Below are 19,416 nucleotides of genomic sequence, written 5' to 3'. Positions count from 1 at the left end.
CTGTTGGAGGGATTCATTTATGACATAACTGATTTCCAATATAGAGCATTTTTTTTTTCTGCGTCTGCCTGATGTTTCTTATCTTACACACAGCTTCCATATATGCCATGTACTCTTACTTACGCCTCTGGTGAATGCGCTCCTATTGATCTTTTTTCTGCTCTTTCCCACCAGTGCTCTAAACTTCTCTTGCTTATCTCGACTGGCGACTTGTTAATACTTGCAATGACACAACCAGAACGACCGGCCAAAAGAATGACCGACCCACCGGCCTTCCAACTCCGAGAGATGCGCAGAGAAAGCTTTGCTCTAAACCTTGAGAGCGTTGAATTAGAGTTATATTTGTCAATCTTACCATTTAGTGCCTAACGATGGCTGCAAGATGCACGAATTATTTGCCTAAATTTTGAGGGTTTCACGTGTCAAAACCACAATATAATTCGATGACATGCGGTACTTGGCGACTCTGGAATAATTTTGACCTTTTCGGGTTTTGAAAGTGCACTCAATGCGTGGTACACAAGCGTTTTTGCATTTTTCCCGAACAAAAATGTGGCCGCCGCGTCTGAGATTCAATCGTATGCGCTCTGTCTCCACAGCTTCACAGTAAAACCACTAGGCCACTACGGCGCGTCGCGAATCAAGCTTCGGTGTTCATGCACTACACTTACCATCGCTTTCTGGCGAAAAGGTGGAAAATAGTTAATGATGATTTACAGGATTATTTACAGCATGATTTACAGCTGATTTTATTGCTTTAACAATACGCTCGGAGAACCATGAAATGCACATGAACTTCAAGTAGCTTTCAGTTATATATGTGAAGTCGCAGTCAATCGAATAATATTGCACACTAATATGTACTGTACCTGCCCTGAAATTAAAATCTTAGCTTACAACCCCTTGCTAACACCCATAATTGTGTACGCAAAAGTAGTATGGAATCCTTACACGCAACGTAGCTGTCTAAAACCAGAGAAGTTGTAGCGCCTTACCTCTAGGTTAATACTCAATGAGTACCGCCATGTTCACTCTCCAACTAAATTATGTAAACTTGCATATCTCCCACTTATACAAAAACATGCCCAGTATGAAACGCTTAAGTTCCTGTTCTTAGTAATTCATAACCATGTCAAAATAAGATACGACAAGTACTTCCAAATGAAGACACAGGAAACATCACGGCACAGACACAGTATGTGTATTCCTCCTTCTACAGTGCACAATCACTGCTTCAGGTATAGTTTCTTTCCCGGGGCAATTCAGCAGTGGAACTATTTGCCTCATTCAATTGCCCAAATAAAAACAGTTAATACATTCTTGGAAGCAATACATTGCCTTATGTACCCTGAGGCACCCTGATGTTCTCTAGTAATATTGCGATATTATAAGCCAAACTTGCTCTGTAATTATATTTTTAATGTGTTGCATATCAGCCGTGCTATTTGATTTTTTTTCTTCTTTTTAGTGCATTGTTCAAGTAAACTAATGCACTTCGCTCTTTATGTATGTTAAATCCACTCCTGTAGTAGCCCGTCATGGGCTGACAGTATCAATAAGTAAACAAAGAAATTCATATAAAAGTTAAAGTCGGTCGTGTGCATAGCTTTTGCTTGTTTTGTTACTTACATTATCGAGTTATAACGACTAGGTCCACAAGCAAATGATCAGAAATATGACTATAAAACAAAGAGTCTGAAGACAATATAACAACGGTATGCCGAGAGACTACACATCTGTTCTGTATTTCGGCATATGAACGCTGTACACCAAAATAAGCTCCAATATATTCGTTAAACAAAACCATTGATGCACACACGTCACAAAAAAAAACGAAACAAGTATTAGCTGTGCGTATTGGTCGACGGCTTCTGATTTGTCCCCGAATTCGGCAGTGGTGCTTGCGTTTTGTTATGAAGTATATCACTGCACTGCGGTCTGTAAATCACTTGTCCTCGGCTGTCTCGCTTCTTGAATTTTCGAACACAGTCCTTATGGGGCCCGAACGCAGCAAGCGAATCTATCACTCGGAGATCGTAGCTGCGGAATGTACCTAGGAACAAAAATTATTAGGTCAAATTTATGCGTTTATAAAGATGCTCACGCATTTTGAAATGGTTAATATTTTGTTATTAATCCACTTGTACGTACGATATGCAAAATTCTAACGAAGCACTATTTAACACAAGAATAAGTCCTCATTGCCTACTGCTGTTACTGATGTCGTATATTAAGAAAATGTTCTTTTGATAGGAAGACCTGAAATATAGCGACTGTTTGCTATAAAAAGAAGGAATACTTTACGAGTACGTATTGCGACCCTTATGTACCATGTTGGCCGACGAAAAAGAAGTCCTGTGTAGATAATGGCTATTCTCGCTCTTGAAATATTACTAAACAGAACACAAGACCACAGTTGTCTAACACACATACCTTGTTATATTACTGCTTGCTCAATGATACATTCTGGCACATGCTAATTTATTTATTTATTCGGTATACCTACATCGCCTGTACGGCATTATCGTAGGGGGGTTAAAATACAGGTGGTCACAATGGAAGCATATTCAGCAACATCAAAACAATACATCAGTAAATACAACATAGTTTAAGCACTGAAATTCGCAATAGCGGAATAGAAACTAAGGAAGTACAAAACAAAGTGAGTGCAAAGTAACTAACTAACAAAACAGAAAAAAACGTAGCGTATGTGCAGAAATATAATAACAGAACAATCAAAGAATATGGCTCTCAATAGCATTTTCAGAACTAGAAGCTGCCATCACTTCATTAGGGAGCTCATTCCAATCGCTAATCGTGTTAGGAATGGCTAATGGCGTTCTCTCTAAATATCTCGAACGTGCCACTTCGAAAGCACACGCGTAAGCGCCGATTTTCAAAGAGAAGAATAGCTCAAGCTGAACATTAAAACTTACCGCCAAATAATCGCGATACCATAATAACGGCGCAACTAGAATCAGAACTCATATAGAGAACTTCCTCGTGAAGATCGTATGCTCCTCCTGAAATAGGTTAGAAGTAGGTGTCAGCTCAATTGGAAGCGGCACATGCGGCTCGTTCTCGCGATATTACAGTCCGATTTCATTTCAAAGCAAAATAAAGGAGGGATCAATGATTGTTCTCATGGATGGATGAACCTATCGCCCACCTTTAAAATGTGGTTCGGGTATGAGTGACCATTCGTTTTTATCTTGCGACTTACTGTTCCTTCAGCCCTTAGAATTCGTGATTATTGATAAAACAATCTACCAAAAGTTAAACATTTTTACATAATTGGAATTATTGCGTTGCGTTAATTTATTAATCGTTTTTTTTCCTTCTTACCAGTGCTTGTACTCTACACTCCAGCATTTCCGTGGGTCGGACGCTGCCTATACAAATTGACATGTCTTATTGCAAACAATCTTGTGGAAGTTACGATAAGATTCAGTTAAATTAAACCACTGGGTAAAGGAAAACTAAACGTGCTAGAATAACAGGGCACCGCCTGCTTCCCAACCTTTTTGTTCCTTTTTAGCTGACAATTGTGCAGCATATTTGATCATTATTAACAGCGCTCAAAGTGTAAATTGATCGTCGAAAAGCCTTAGAGAGCGTTCACACGCAGAATGAAATGCGCGTCTGCGTAATCGGGGGGCGAATGACGATTCAAGCTAAACAGTTCGTCACAATGCCTGGGACATCGAAATTACGGTGTCAGCAGGAAGTGTGCGCTAATATATTTTGCTGCATTTATATGTTAAAGCATGATGTGACCATTCACTTAGAATTTCAAGACCACAAATGTATACATCTATCTCCTGAAACAACCTTGTATACCTCGTTAAATAGACGCTCACTTTTCACATGGCAATGTAAGTCGCGAAATCAGGCTAAGCTGCGGGGACCCTCCAATCATCCTCATCACACATTATTTGCTCAATTGGAAACTCGCACGTAAGAGAATGCAGGAAAGAAATGAGACAGCGAGCATCGCCACATCAATATAAACACTTTTGCTATAAGCGAAATGCGCGCTGGCTTCCTCCTTTGGCGAAATCGATGGACTGCTGCGTGTGTCGTTAGCAGTTGCTGACCATAAAGTGAGTTTCTAGAGACTCATTGGGCAGTGATACGATTACATGACTGCTCATACAAAAACGCTTCACTGCATTCAAAGCAGGGTGCCGAGATCAAAGCGAGTGAGAATCCGCGAAGAGGTATGACCGGTCTACCACAAAATGCCAACAGGTGAAGTTTGATGGAACCTTGTGATATTACTGTTTAAGTCAATGGCAATGGGCAGATTTGCTGCTGCTCGTTTTCTTTTCAGGCTCTCCTCCGACACGTGGACAAGTAAGCTACCGTAGCACAGTAAGGTGATTTAACGCAGGTGCCTGTCAGAGATTGTGTCATTTTGCCACAGAAACGAGTGTGAGCTGGAATGAATAACAAATAAAGTAGGCTCAACTTCATTTCACACTTACGTAAGTCGACGTATGTTAGGTTTTGCAGAGTGTTCTCGTTATGAATCATGTATGTTTTGAAGCGAATGTTTATTCCGCTGACGATATGTGCATTTTTAGGTATTTCTGTCGATATGTATTTGCATAAACATATGCATCTATATGTAGCTTCACATATCCACTGGCACAGATACGAGCGAAACTGGGAGTGTATGTCTGTTGAAATGTGGGCCTCCACAGCATTCCTGGCAAAAACGGAGCTGAACAGAAGCACATTCGAGCGGACCCTTGTAGTTATCTAAGTTTAGCAGGGTTTTTGTCGTATATAAATCATCATGCATAAAGATATGGATACATTTAGTTCAACCAACCAGCAAAAGCGATTAGTGTGTACGAGTTATGTATTCTAAATTACAATGTCAGCACGTAAATATTATGAAAGCCGAGCCCGGCCACGAGTTTCAAACATTATCGTGTTTCGTGAAAGAGGCCACTAGCATACAGCCGCTGCAGGATGTTATATGAAAAATACATTAATACTTCGCATTAATCAAACGCTATTGTGAAATAATTTACAGGCAGCCAAGTTGTCAGTGATATTACAGTGATACCGATTTATTTATTTCATAACCCTCGCTTATTGGCAGCATCATATCATCCGTCCGTAGAACGAACGGTTGTAATTGTTAGCGCGCAAAAAGGAATAATAGGCACCGCCGCAATTAGTTGCCACCTATATAGTCCAGGGACTTTGGTTCGTGAAACTGGCACAGCGCCTGAATGCTGTCAATAACTACCTCTCCTTCCTTTGCGAAATTTACCGGTTAACAATACTAAGATTTCTATTGCCGCACATTTCTGAAGACCGCTCCAAGCATGCGTCACTGTAGTTTTGAGGTTTTCTGGCACTTGACCTGTGCACTTGCTCTACTGATTGCGCTTATGTCCGTCTCCATTTTCCAGCTCTGCAACCAACCTTTTCGTCGCTCTATGTCTATAAGAACAATGACAGAACAACGCTGGTTAGAACTGTGCACTTGATGTAGCCACTTCCACAGGATTCACTCTGCCATGTCATTCCGAATGACGCAAGGCATTCGGCGAAGTCATGCGTACATTGTTTACCCTTCACCTCCCCCTTCCTAGTATCGGATAATTTTCACCCATGTGTTTGTGTATGTACTTCAGCGTGCACATTCTCGAGCTGCGATTGTATGGGATTTATTTAAAGTAACGTCTACGCATGCCAATGTGGGCTAATATAAAATAAGTAGGCGCTGTAATGACAGGCGTTGGATGAACATGCAAAATCTGTTTAAACGCCATATTGGGACTTCGTACTGGGCCATTCGTAAGAAGATATCCGATTTCAGGAGAGTGCGTATAATACTTGGATTCCTGCATGGATCAGCGAAAAGTCTGTCTTACAGGCAATTTCCTCAGCGCCTCCGTCCAATTTCGTGAACTCCATAAGCCTTCTTTTCGCCCATTTCCTTTATCTAAGTGCATGGTCGCAAGCCATGGAAGTTAACCTTAAGCAGAACCCTTTATTATTTCTTAAATACAGTAGCGCTCTGTTTTTCTACAACTGGCGGGAATTCATAAACGTAGCGAAGAGTTAAATAATTACCATAGATTTCACGATGACGCGTCTGCAATGGACAAGCCAATGTAAATGGCAGTTAGTTGTAAAGTTCACGAACTATGCAGCCGGCGAGTTCGTTGAATACAAATATAAATTTCAGATCCATCGTACTACTCAAGCAGTTGAAAATACTACATGTATACCAAGTTTTACATCGAAAATATTAGTGCTGCTTTTATAAATACCTTGAGTGTGCACTAGCATGTACTTCTTTCGGCGCTGGTTGAATATTCCCTCCAAGTTGCCAGATGTTCTATAAAAAAGAAGGCGCACATGTCGGTGTGGTTTGAATGAAAACACGTCGTTACAAATTTTCCGCTTTAACAAAATGCGTATAAACAGCGTTGCTGTGGTCATTTTTCAAGTTCCTGTATTTAACACACGTTGGTAAGTCTTCTTTTCCAAAATGAAAAGGTGTTTCCAACGTACACCTTGAAATAACAAGAAGATTACAATACCTTCCTTTGCGGTCGTACGAGAATCGTGTGAAAAATACAGAGCTGGCTGTTATATTCTTCACTACATCCACTTCACACAAAATGTCCGTACGCCTGCTTGTAGTGTACGTCCATATAGGTTCCTTGACATCTAGGAACTGAAATTCGAATATAAAACGCCCACATCAGTACACTGTTTAAAATATAGTCCTATGTTAGGCTTTTTCGTTCATAAATTGTAAACGCACCTACAAGCTTGGCGCACAGTGAAGCGTGTTTGCCGGATGTTGCTGCGCCATTATATGCATGTGGTTGGCGCACCAGGGAAAGAACGCACGTGCTGTTATTTTTCACTACATTGTGCTGTAGCACATGAAGAGCTTGCCTTTCAACTGAAGTTGTTTCATGAGACTGGTCGCGTATGCACGAAACTTCACAATGACATGCCATGTTTAGAATACTTGCTAAGCTTCTTTTCTTTCCCATAGTAAGTATACACACCCTGCCTGTTTAATTTTATTTGGGTCTTACAACTATACGTCTGCGATCGACTGTTTTTGGTTTATTTGCCCTACTTTTGAACCTTCACAAATATTTTCTGACAGAGATTGCTTCGCGAGCAGGCAAAGTCAAAGCGGTCAATGTATTTGGATCTATTGACATTGGCGCCACACACTTCTTGAGGCATTCTACAAGGCTCATACAAATAATGCACTGCTATTCATCGGCACATTTTAAGGCGCTCGTAATAAAGTGTCAATAGATATACAAGCAGATTACATGACATGATGCTTCACCACTTCATATTGATATAGGAATGCACACGCGTAGCCATTTTCTGACATTTGTAATGGTGAAAGTTCGGAAGTTTTTCTGTCCATATCATACCCTACTAATGAAATAGCAATGAGGTTGCTCTCAATATCGTTGCGCGCGAAGGAGACCGTCTATCACCCTTACGGCTGAACAGGCCCATTTATTTTAGGTCACCAAGGTGAGCTCGAGAGCAGCCAGCTGGCTGAAGATCCCAACGTCACCCTCTTCCTCTTTCCAAGCTTAGAGCCGCTAGCACGTTCAGCGGTCTTCATTTTTGTGTCGCGTATGTCACGCAGACAAAGCCCGCCGGGCGAGTCAGTTCATTTGTCTTGATGTCAACTCTTTCAAGCGGGCGACATGGACCACTTAGGTCGTGGCAGCTCTTCTACCACTCGCTGTGAGGCGAGCAATGTTATAGGAGACCTCCGTGAGTCTGTTGAGAAAAAGCAAAAGGTCGATCACAGGTGGCTAAAAGCTTTTGGCATGCCCCCGTTTCCGTGCAGGAGTGCACAGCCGCACATAAATCTCCAGGACAATAGTTCACGGGATGGTGGCATATGTCGCAGCGTGCGTTTGATCTGTCGTGCGATGTCAAAGTGTGTAAACAAGCAATACGACGCACCTGTTCGGTGAGGCAGAAGGTCTCGGTAACAATAGTGTTTATGTGACTATATATACAGAAAGGGAAGATAGTGTCGATTGCGCGCCGTGGTAGGCGTGCGTACAGCGGGAAGAAAAGGCTGGTTGTCTCGTGCTTGGCTGTGCTGAACGCGTACGTAATAAAGAGCAGATCGTTATCCCAGTTCTTGTGGTCGGATGAAATACGCATAGATGGCATGTTTATAATTGTCGGTTGGTGCGCTCCGCAAACCCATTCCTTTGTGGATGGTATGGTGCGCAGTGAGGCAAGTGGTATTCACACAACGGCACAGCGTCTCTACGACATTCGAATTGTCGTCCACGGTCACTGATGATCACGCTAGGCAGACCATGTCGGAGGTTGACATTTTGCAGAAGGGACGTTGAAACGCCAATGGCACTTGCGGAGGGCACGGTCGGCCTCTCGTATTAGCTTATTAGGTAGTCGACGCAAACAATTATGCAACAATCGCCCTTCGCTGATTTTGAAAGAGGGCCAGCAAAGTCAATGCCCACTTGCTGGAAAGGCGTGCCTCGAGGCGATATCCGCTGGAGCCGTTGATGGAATTTTGTGGCACTGACACTGCAAGCAGCTGGCCACATACGTTTCAAGAGACTATCGCATTGCAGGTCAATAACAACATTCCTTAATCCGGGCGAGCGTCCTCGCCGAACCTATATGGCCAGTCCCCGGGTAGCGGTGCGTGGCATTTATAATCACTGTGCGTAGGCCCTCCGGAACCACAAAGAGAAAACGTGCGCCAGTCCTAGGAAAGTTCTTATGCGAGAGTCCATCACGTAAACAAAAATGGTCTACTGTTGTAGAGGTGGTCGTAGCGGTAAGGAGTGGTTTCGATTTAGTGTCCCTTCACTGTACGTCTTTCAAACTGTCAAAATTGGGAAACTTTAGCGACACTGAAGCCACAAGCTAATCGAAGCTGTCGGTATCAAAGTCAGTAGTGCTAAGTTGCATGTGTGAAAGGCAGTCCACGTCAGCATATCGTCAAGCGATCTTATAAGCGATGGTGGAGCTGTATGCCTTTAGGCGGAGTGCCAATTCAAGTGCCAATTCGCAAGGGACAACAGGGCTTAAAGCCAACACATTGAGTGGTGGTCGTTGACAACTGTGATGGGCGTCTATACATATAAAATCAAAACCGCTGAACCACAAGTATTACTGCAAGACATTCTTGTTCCGTGACAGTGTAATTCTTCTCGTTCCTGCTTGACGAGCGACTGGCATACGGGATCAAGTGTTCGTAGTCACCGCAGTGTTCAATTAGAAACGGCACCAGCACCTATGCCACTGGCATCCGTATGAAGTTCCGTCAGAGATGAGGGATTGGAATGCTGAATAATAGGTCATGAGGTCAGCAGAAACTTCAACTGACAAAAAGTAGAGTAGCAGTGCGAAGTCCGCTCAAAGAGGACGTCTTTCGTAGTAGTCATGGGAGAGAATACGTGACGTCGGCACATTTGGGAATAAAGCGGCCGAAATACAAACAAAGCGCATGACAACTGCGGAGCTGCTTGACAGACCGCAGTTTGCAAAACGTTTCAACAGCTGCTGCCTTGTAGGAGTCAGGGCAGATGCATAATTATGGGCGAAATGCCCAAGCACAAGGGTTTCGTGAGGTCAGAAGTGGTACTTCTTTGAGTTTAAAACTACGGCACCGTTTCTAATGCAATTCGAGACAGTATACAGGCGTGAATTGTGTTCAATGTCGATGTCGATGTCGACGTTGTCGACATCGACAACGTCGAGGTAGCACATGCAGATGTTCCACTTCAAGCCGCGAAGAATAGTGCCCATATAACGCGCATAGACAGCCGCGGTGGCCACTGTTAATTTAGATTGGCCCGACATAGCGCCGCGCGATCTCGAAAAGAGCCGATACCGCGGCCGATCATGTCGAGCGGGCTAGCGTGTTCTCTTGTCGCGTTACTTGCTCGCGAGCGTATTCTTCGTTACGGGATCTGGGGGTAACAGTCGCGCCCCCAGAAGGTCTCTATCATATAAAGGTGGCGGCATATTTATGCGGATTCTCCGAGCACTTGCCAAACTACGTACTAGTGCCTTAACAAGCAACTACTAAGTCGAGAAACGGAAACGTGCAGGCGCATTCTTCGGGGCCGTGTACCGGCTGATGCGCCCACTTCTGGCAACAATACTATTGCAGGCACGATGAGTGCAGAATATTAAGATAGGAGAGAGGCATCTGTCTCCTCCGGTGGAGCAGGAGGTGCATTATCTTATGTGAGTATGGCGGAGACCCCAGTCTTCTTGCGCAATTCACTGCAGTCGTAGTGATTCCGCCAGCTTTTTCGCTAGAATTCTGGGTTGTGGTCGGCACATGAGCGAATTAGGACGCTCATGTTAGAACACGGGCGCTACAACTTAAATATATTCTGAACATTTTGTATTCCATTTGTGCAATGAGCCCTTGGAGATTGGCGGAAATATTTTCGTGCTGCAAAAAATAAATAGAATATAGGGTTATACGTGCCAAACCACTTTCTGATTAGGAGGCACGCCGTAGTGGAGGACTCCGGAAATTTCGACCCCCTGGGGTTCTTTAACGTGCACCTAAATCTAAGTACACGGGTGTTTTCGCATCTGGCCCCCATCCCGGCCACGTCAGGATGGAATCCCGCCATGGCCGGGATTCGATCCCGCGACCTCGTGCTCAGCAGCCCAACTCCACAGCCACTGAGCAACCACGGCGGGTATTCGTGCTGCAGCCGCTTCGCCTTTATGGAGAGTGAACTCGGAAGATCGCGAAAAATCATCGCGGGAACGGGACCTATACGCCTCAATAATGACTCAAATGCAGAACCAACCAGAACTTTTTTCCATAATAAACAAAGAAGGACTCGGTCCAAAAGGAATAGAGGACGTCTGCCTACCGACCGCTGTGGCACTGGCTCCTCGGAGCTGCCGAGCAGAAGAGCTTCATTTGTCTAAAATGAAAATTCTATGTAGCAGTATTATCTTGTTCAAGCCCTCTAGCCCGTATACAACATTGGCCGGCCAATTTTATTCCCTGAGGATCCGTTTTAGAGGCCATTTGAGCAATAAATTCCACGCTGCCGCCATTTTTCTCACGCCACCGCAAGCTAAACAAGGAAAAGCGCCTCAAAGCAGGCAATGCGATTAGCGGTGAAAGCAAGCAAGCAAACAAAGTCACTTACTACAAATGAAGAGAGCATTTGAACGGGCGGTTCAAACAAGTGTACATATTACCTCAATGCTTAGATCAGCGGTTACGCAATATTAACGTTAGAAAACTGGACTGAAAACAAATTGCACCAGACCTATTTTATAAGACCCTCTGTGACATCAGTGAAGCTGACTACATCAGATCACGAAAGCACGAAGTTTGACACACGTTTGCGAATTCGGCCGCATTTTCGTCGCACACTGCACATTGTTACGACAAGTCTTAACGAAATGCTACTTGAATGAATGAATGAATCGACCATATTTCTTCTCCGAGTGAGCGGAGACTGGGACTAAAGACACGAAGGCCTGACAAAGGTCCCAGACCCGATAGTCACAACAGCGGTTATAATCGGTACAAATTAATCTATACAAAACGCACACAAATTTCGCACAGGAGAACCGAATTTCAGTAACAAAAATGATTACAATACTTCTTCATTGGAATGGTGAAGCCGCATTAACATTAGCACAGATGCTATCTGTATGCACTCTTTGTTAGGTCATACAAGCATACATACAGATGCAATAAAGAGAAAATATCAATGATTAGTGAAAGAAAATGTCACCGGCGAGTAATAATACACTAAGCTATTTTTAAAGGCGCGTTTTGAAGCGCTAGAATTTAACAGTTCTCCTACCTTGTTTATTATTTCCTATCGACTGATATATGAATGTTTGTTTTCAATAATTTGTTCTTATTTTCGGTAAGTGTCTGATATTCCGGTGTAGTGAACTTGATGGTGGTTGCCTTTTATCGGTACGTATTCCAGGCTTGAGGATTTGATAAACCTCATCACCTTTGTTAGCGCGAGGAACCTCACATATTGACTGAAGCTGCTTGTGCTTCTTAGTGGTGTCTCAGATTCAGATGTGGTTTACAGTGTTCGAAAGGACATTTAGTTATCATCTCTGCAATGCTTTTTGTTTTGTCACTGCCACCTCGTTGGTATGTGGGTACGTCAACTTTAGGTTACCAACATAATGTACTGCTAGTAAAATGAGATTACGGCGCAAATGTTTAAACTGATAAGCTGTACAACCATTTAGCTTTTTGTAGGCAGACAAATTACACCGAAATGAAGATATTGTAAAATGACTGTAACCGATCTAGTACCATCTACTGAACACTCGTCGAATAAAAACGGTGGCAGGTAATACTACCAACAGGCACAACTCTATATATGATAATACTTTCGAATTGCTACGTGCCAAGTGTCAGTGCCTGAAAGGGGTGACAGAAATTGCCGAAGAACGGTACAATGACCATCAAACGCTGACATTCAAGTTGAGTGTATTGTGGCTGTCAAAATGTCCCTTATCAAAATATAGTTACTTTGAAGAGAACGAAGTAGGTGACACAAAGCAGAGGAAGACGAAGACTCTGGCGGTCGCCTGAGCACCATACATATCGCTTGAAAATATACATTATTCTACAATCGCGGGCCTTTCTCTTCGTGCAACATTTTTGGTGAAGCTAAGAGATAAAATCATGGAACTTCGCAGCTTGTGTCATCTGGCTGCCGCCACAATGGCAGATCAAGCGACACAAATGACAACGCCACAACAGTCCACGCCAACGGTCATCCTTATTCATCCACGGGACATATTACAAGCGCCAGCCAATATATCACGAAACAGAAACACATAGGGATCTGAGCTCAAATTTCGCATTAGGGAGTATCGTTATCGTCAGTGACTTTTTTCGTTGAGAACGTGTGAAAGCATGGTATCGTGACCCTTCGTCGGGTTCTTCCGTTTAACCAGTATAAAGGCGGGACCTGCGCTCTTTCTTGCACGGCCGTGTTGTACGCAGAAGTTTGCACAGAAGGACGGCATCCCACGTCTTGTGCTCGACGTCGACGTACATCGTTCACATGTCGGGAAGCGTCTTGTTGATGCGTTCCGTTAAACCATTCGTTAGAGGTTTACGTAGGCGGCTGTACTCCGGTGCCTTGACTGGCTATATTGCAGGATAGACTGAGTAAGTTCAGCTGTAAAAGCCATTTCAATGTCATCTGGGGCACCTTCTCCCAGCAGGATGTTCTCGACTAAGAATTTAGCGACTCCCGCAGCACTACCTTTGGGCAGGGCTTTGTTACCGCCTAGCGGGTAATGTAGTCGGTTACCTCAACGAAGCTTTTCTTTCCAGATAATGACATCACGAAGGGCACCAACAAATCTATCCCGATCTGCTGAAATGGTCGGCAACGAGGCAGTCTTGGCACGTCTTGGCGTAATTGGCGACATCCACCTTCAGACGTGGCTAGAAATACTTCTCCTCAATCATCGCGAGTGAACGGTAAAATGCAGTGTGATCTATCATTTAGTCACTATGAAGGGCGAGTATGGACTCTGGCTTCAGCGCTGAAGGTCAAAGCAGAAGTTAGTTGGCACGCACTGACGAGAAGTCTTTATTTATGAAGACGCCGTTTACGAATGATAACGAGGACCACCCGCGCCGAAATACCGTTGGAGCGAATTCGGCTGAGCATTCCAAAAGCTCGGCAAGGCTTTGTGGCTTGGGGTCATCTTGCAGATGTTTGGCGTAGATGTCGGTACTTATTGCCTACAGGAATGAGTCGTCGTTCTGGTCGGCGGCGGGTCAGTAGGAGCGTGTGGGTGGCATTCGGGATCATAGCGTCTTGTTCCCGGCGTGTAAGTCAGGTGATGTCCAATTCTTCCACTCTAAGGCTGCATTCTGCTAGGCGACCTGAAAAGTCCTCTAAATTGGTAGTCAACACAGTTTAGATGATCGATTAAGAGTTTGAACGGGCTGCCCTTTAGGTAAGAGTGAAATTTCGTGGTAGACCAACTAATACGAAGACATGCCTTTTTCATCGTTTAATAATTGGACACCGCTTTCGACAGCTATCCTCTAGCTTAAGATATGACCCTTTAAAGTGCGAGTTTTCTCCGGACTAGGACAGCGTCGAGGTCTAGGCTGCTTGCGTCGGTGTGGATTTCGGTATGGGCGTTTTCGTCGAAGTGACTGCTGGCGTTCGTTTAGTTTTTCTAATATCTCGACTGGCGCTGTTTGCCACATAAATTCGGTGCAGGATTTTGTTAGAAAAGTCAGAGGGGCGGTGATGTGAAAGAAGGTGTTGAAAAAGTGCCTATAGTAGACACACGGACCAAGAAAGATGCGCTCTACCCTCTTGTCGACGAGCTGGCCGAAAGTCTGCGATGTCAGCCATTTTCTGACGATCAGGAAGGACTCCTCACTTGCTGATGACATGGTGCAGGAACAGCAGTACTTCGTAAGCGAAGCATCATTTTCGTACCTTCAAGGTCAGCTGACTTGATGGCCTCTAGTACTGTCGCAATAGGAAGGCGATTCTAGTAATATTATATATGTAAAATAATATGAAAAGATAAAGACTCAGTATTTACCCTTCAGGTCGCCTGTTGTTGCAGGTTTGGCCTAATCATGAGCACCAGCCAGCCTATGAATTGAGACCTATGTTGCAGATAACATGCACGGAGGGAATTAGCTGTACCTTGAATACCCTAATGATCGACTTTCCTCGCATGCGATTTCTAATAAGTGAAGGGCCTTGGGAAAATCAAGGAAAATTCTAAGTGCCACGTTTTTCTCCTCGATTTTCTTTATATGAATTGTTTTTGGGTCCGCAGGGCTTATTTAGTTGACGTACTTCTGCGAAAACGAAATTGGGCAGAACTAATGAATTCAATCGGTAAATGAACTTAGGTATCTTAAGATCAGATTCTCGAAAAGTTTAGAAAAAAAACAGGTGGCACTGATACAGGCTGGAAATTTTCTCACGTTTGGTGCCTAGAAAATTTTCACGTAGCTGTTACCTGGTAAGGACCAATTTCTCATGAGTCTTTCCTTCACGTTTTTAGTATGGTTTTCGAGCTTTTCGTGGGGTGTTAGTCATGTGACAAATGCCTTTTTTTCAAAAGTATGGTGATGCAGCCAGCACCCGCCTATACGGCATTCCATCCGCTGGAATTCGATGGAATGCTGGGTTTCTGGAGTGCTGATGAGCTGTTCTGTTATTTTAGTTAGTACTAGAGCTTTTGAAAAGCTTTCCAAGTTTACAGAGAAGTGTTTCAGAGGTTTTTAGGGATTTCGTACGAGTATCATTGAGCTCATGACAAATATTGGCAATATTTAAAGTAAACAAACCAGTTCGCGACTTCCCAAATGTTGTTTATTGACAGCGTATCATACAAGATTTGAATAATTTTGATGCAGTACTTGTCGACTATTATCAACTATTACTCATATTTAGGGACAATAAACACGGTTGTTTAGAGTTAGAAATATAAAGAAAGAAAAGACAGGTAATGCAGCGAAGTCATTCAAACGAGCGTTTGGCTTGCAACCCTATACTTGGTGTGACACGTAAAATACAAAAGGAAAGGAAGAGAAATTGAGCATTCTGAGCTAGGGGGATGAATCTAATGAATGGTCAGGTCAGTCAGGTGCACGCCAGAACTGCACCAGTTCATATATTGTACTTTGCATTAAAGATTGATGTGGCACGGTCCGAGGGTATTTGACTATGAATTAGGGCCCTCTAATGTAAAACAATTCTAACATGTTTTTATTCGAATCTCTCCTGACGTGAAATTTGCGGAACCACAGACGGATGCATCGGGCGGTCGCCCGCAGAGTTGCCTGAGCAGACCACTCACACGAGATCCTCGTTCACAGGAGGTGACTTTTGAATGCTACAAAAACGAGTAACATTGCCTGCACTGAGCGGCTTGCCTTGTCTAATTGGCTGACACGAGGCTAAGAGCACGCTTAAGTGGAGAGAGATTCGTTGTGGCCGAGCCACTGCACTGAACATCGAGAACCGGATGAAGAGGGTGGTGCCAGCATCTGCGATCGGTCTGCTTTCCCTTACTTAGCTTGCGGTGCCGGTGGAAAATCGCGGTGGCATATAACGGAAGCCTAAAAATGATGCTAAAACGGATCCTCATCAAAGAAGAGCTGGCAGAATGAAGTCGGAATTGTGCCGAGCGTGCTTGCAAACGTTACACGGTCACGCAAAAAGCTTCATTGTACGGAAATGAACCCATGCTCTCCGGCAGGTGCAAGTCGCCAGTACCTGAGCCATCGCCGGCAGCCATCTTTTATTCCTTTCGGAACAGGGCAGCCTCTGGCGATTCACAAGAAAATTCAGTTTTGTTCGGCATATTAATGCTTCTCTAACGTGTACACTTCACTTTGACGCGGTGAGTTTTTGCAGTTTCATGACGTCGCGACACATGAAGGTGTAGTGGGTGAAGCACGCAAACTTTTGACCAATAGCCGAGGGTAATGGTGAAAAGGCGTTGAATCAGAAATAACTTTTTCTTTGGTTCGTTCAAATCATGCGTATCAGTGTGCACACATCATATCAGATGGGGAGCTATCGCGGTTTTCGTGACATCGCGTGATAGACAGGTCATGTGCGGGTGGTTCGAGAGGTTTTCTACCTATCGCGGCGGGCTGACTGCAGAATTAGAATAGAAAAGTTTGGAATACTTTTACGTTATAGCGCACATGGTTTCGGTTCCATCAGGTTTGAATTTCTTCGGCGAGAGAGAGTTGCCGGATGTCGAAGCGAGGGTAGATACACATTAGGTGCTTAATGGTTTCCTCACACCAACAAGCATGGTATGTTGGTGTATCGGCCGCTTCTTCATGGTAGCAGTGACCGTACTTAAATTCCACTTGTAGTAGATAGCTTGTTTAACACTCATACAACTGGCTCCTTATAGCTGCAATAGAGCCAGATTGACTTCCCTGTCAATGCGCAAGGAAGGCACGCTGCCCACAATGCTTTAGCGCTTAGTATTGATGCGGAGGAAATACGTATTTAGCTGCTCAGCGTTTCCCAAATTGAATCATGGCAAAACCATTTAGGGACCCTATAACTTATATAACCCTATATTCGAATCTGTTTTTATTCCAATTTCCTAACATCAACATTACATAAACACTGAGGAAAGTATCGCGCGGTAACCTGCAGCGTTGTTTGAAAAGCCCAATCAAACGAGCTTCTCGTTTATAGGATGTGACTTTCTTTTGCCTTCAGTATCAATAGCATTGCCCACATGCATCACTTTTTTATCTAATTGGTTGAGAAAAGCCGATGCACATGCTCAAATGGATAGAGTTTCGATGGAGCCAGATGAGGAGGGTAGCGATGAGATGTATACAGGCGGATGAGGAGTGTAGCGCCGGCGTCTGCGATTGTTTCGCTTACCCTTACTGCGCTTACGGAGGTTGGTACATAACCGCAGTAGCGTGCAACGTAAGGTTGAACTTCCCGTTAAAACAGATCCTCTGAAAAGTAGAGTTGGCGGAGTGATGGCGTATGCGTGCCGAAAGGCCTCCATTACCGTTTACTGCCACGCACAATCTCCTATTATACGGAAATAAATCCATGCTCACAGTAGCCAACTCGCACTAGCCAAATCCAGCTCACAGTAGCCAGTGTCGTAGCGATAGGCGGGCAGCCATCTTCTATTCCTTTTCGAACGGAGCAATCTCTGGCCGTTCTGAAAAGCTTTTAGCTTTGTTCGGCATAACAATGCCTCTTTAACGCGTAGACGTCACATTGACGTGGTGAGTTTTCATGTTTTTGTTACGCCGCGTTTCAGGCAGGTAAAGTGGACGTAGGCCGAAAAGGTTTAACCCATAGCAATTGCTTATGCGACGCCTTCTTCGCTAATGGCCAAAAAGGCGTCAAGTGCGAAATTATTTTCCTTTCGTTTGTTCTAACCATGCCTAATGGTGTGCACATATATCTGATGGGGCGTTTTGACTGTTTTTGCGATGTCGCGTGACAGACAGGCGCAAAGTCTTGTCTTTGCATTTTTTGCGAATCGTGGAGGGATCATTGCAGAAGTAGAATAGAAAAGTTTGGAATAGCTTTATGTTATAGCGTCCTAGATATGCGGACATGCTTCCATAAAAACTTCTGAATTCATCTCACGTACCTGTGACAAACGTTGAAGGAGGACGTCGAGCGTGCCCATCAGCCCAGCCTTATTTTTGGAGTTTGAACCTTACTATTTTCTTGTATGTTTCAAACAACTTATATACGCTACGTAACTTGTAGCTTGGATTGATATGTTAACGGTGCATACACTTAGCGAGAAAACGGCAGTTTAGCATGGCTCGAAGGGCTTTGCGATAGAATAATGCACGGCTTCTCAGAAACAAACCGCATCTTCATAACGTTGCCTAGTAAATTATCGGCTTCTGATCTAGTCGCGAACAGTTATAACCTGTCGAGACACTGCCGCAAGGTCTGCAGATTCTTTCTCAGAAATAATATAAGCCACAGCTCTGGGATCTGGTATGCAAAATCGGTTTTTGCGCACGCAGAAGTTCGAAACATTCTGATTATTTGTGCGGCCTATGGATATTTGCAATATTTTGCATCGTGAAGATGAAAAGTCAAAATCCTGAGTTGCAGCTGTTGTATTACAAGGTTATTGCAAGGAGGCATAGAAAATCAATCTTGCAAGGATGGTGTCGACAACAACGAGCACTAGGAAAAAACGCTTAAAACTTTCTTCTGTAATTTGGAAATCATTCTAGTCTCGAAACCTTACCTTGTGCATACTGATACTCCTTCTTCTGAAAAAGGTAAATTTAGACTCCAGCACTGTCAATGTTGTGGCTAATAGAATGACAGCAAGAAGATTCTTTTCTGTCATGTTCCCCACTGGGAAATTATCCACGCAAACGATATTACGCAGGATTCTTCAGTGAGCAGCCACTCGGAAGAAAATATATTCACATAGACAGAATGAGAAACAAGCTTGGCTGCCTATTGTAACGTACTGTTCGCAGGTGGGCGACGGAGGACAAATGCGTCGACGAACTTCAAGCGCGTTTTGTCGGCATATGGTTCACGCATGTATTGTAAGGTAAGAACAACAGACTATCCCCGCGTTTTTCCACAAGCTAACGTAATGTTTTGCTGCGTTAGAGTACAAATTATCATTTTGTCCATCGCGTGACTGTTTTTGTGAAGAGGAAATAGTTTAAATTTCATTGCATTCTTTTTTGCCTAGCAGAAAAGAGAAATTGTGCCATTTTAGACTCTACGTAGCAGTCACTGGCAAATTCATTGCCGCTCGTCGCCAGGTTTTTTTATTTTGCTGCTTAGAAAACTAGTAAGTTTGGTGTACGCGAGAGGTAGCCTTATTCTGATCATG

The 19,416-nt window shown here is 43.8% G+C and overlaps 1 protein-coding gene and 1 long non-coding RNA gene across 4 annotated transcripts in view; one reads left to right on the top strand and one right to left on the bottom strand.

The window, feature by feature from the left end:
- Positions 1 to 1,718: 1,718 nt before the first annotated feature.
- On the bottom strand, positions 1,719 to 19,050 carry LOC135897096 (uncharacterized). The gene is made up of 5 exons (XM_065425672.2): positions 18,808 to 19,050; positions 6,570 to 6,706; positions 6,297 to 6,364; positions 2,937 to 3,023; positions 1,719 to 2,053 (listed from the first exon to the last, which is right to left on the bottom strand). Exons 1-5 carry the CDS (start codon positions 18,910 to 18,912, stop codon positions 1,845 to 1,847), a joined length of 606 nt encoding a protein of 201 aa, XP_065281744.1. The 5' UTR covers positions 18,913 to 19,050; the 3' UTR covers positions 1,719 to 1,844.
- Positions 19,051 to 19,063: 13 nt separating this feature from the next.
- The window catches only part of LOC135897098 (uncharacterized), a 39,047-nt gene continuing 38,694 nt past the window's right edge, over positions 19,064 to 19,416 (top strand). For all 3 annotated transcript variants that reach the window (XR_010562908.2, XR_011507187.1, XR_011507188.1), the window contains exon 1: positions 19,064 to 19,125. This is a non-coding gene — a long non-coding RNA (uncharacterized lncRNA). The remainder of the gene's footprint in view (positions 19,126 to 19,416) is intronic.

Source organism: Dermacentor albipictus, chromosome 7, assembly GCF_038994185.2.
Source record: "Dermacentor albipictus isolate Rhodes 1998 colony chromosome 7, USDA_Dalb.pri_finalv2, whole genome shotgun sequence".
In the NCBI taxonomy this organism is placed as follows: Eukaryota; Metazoa; Arthropoda; class Arachnida; order Ixodida; family Ixodidae; genus Dermacentor; species Dermacentor albipictus.
The sequence above is the reverse complement of the archived record's forward strand: the minus strand, read 5'-3'. Positions and strand labels throughout refer to the sequence as shown.

What these genes read in the sequence shown, in the direction of transcription:
- LOC135897096 (XM_065425672.2), bottom strand. Translation starts at nt 18,912, where the DNA reads ATGACAGAAAAGAATCTTCTTGCTGTCATTCTATTAGCCACAACATTG. An exon ending in GGAGTATCAGTATGCACAAG is followed by an intron (nt 6,707 to 18,807) that starts GTAAGGTTTCGA and finishes TTCGAATTTCAG; the next exon opens with TTCCTAGATGTCAAGGAACC. An exon ending in CATGCTAGTGCACACTCAAG is followed by an intron (nt 3,024 to 6,296) that starts GTATTTATAAAA and finishes AACCTATTTCAG; the next exon opens with GAGGAGCATACGATCTTCAC.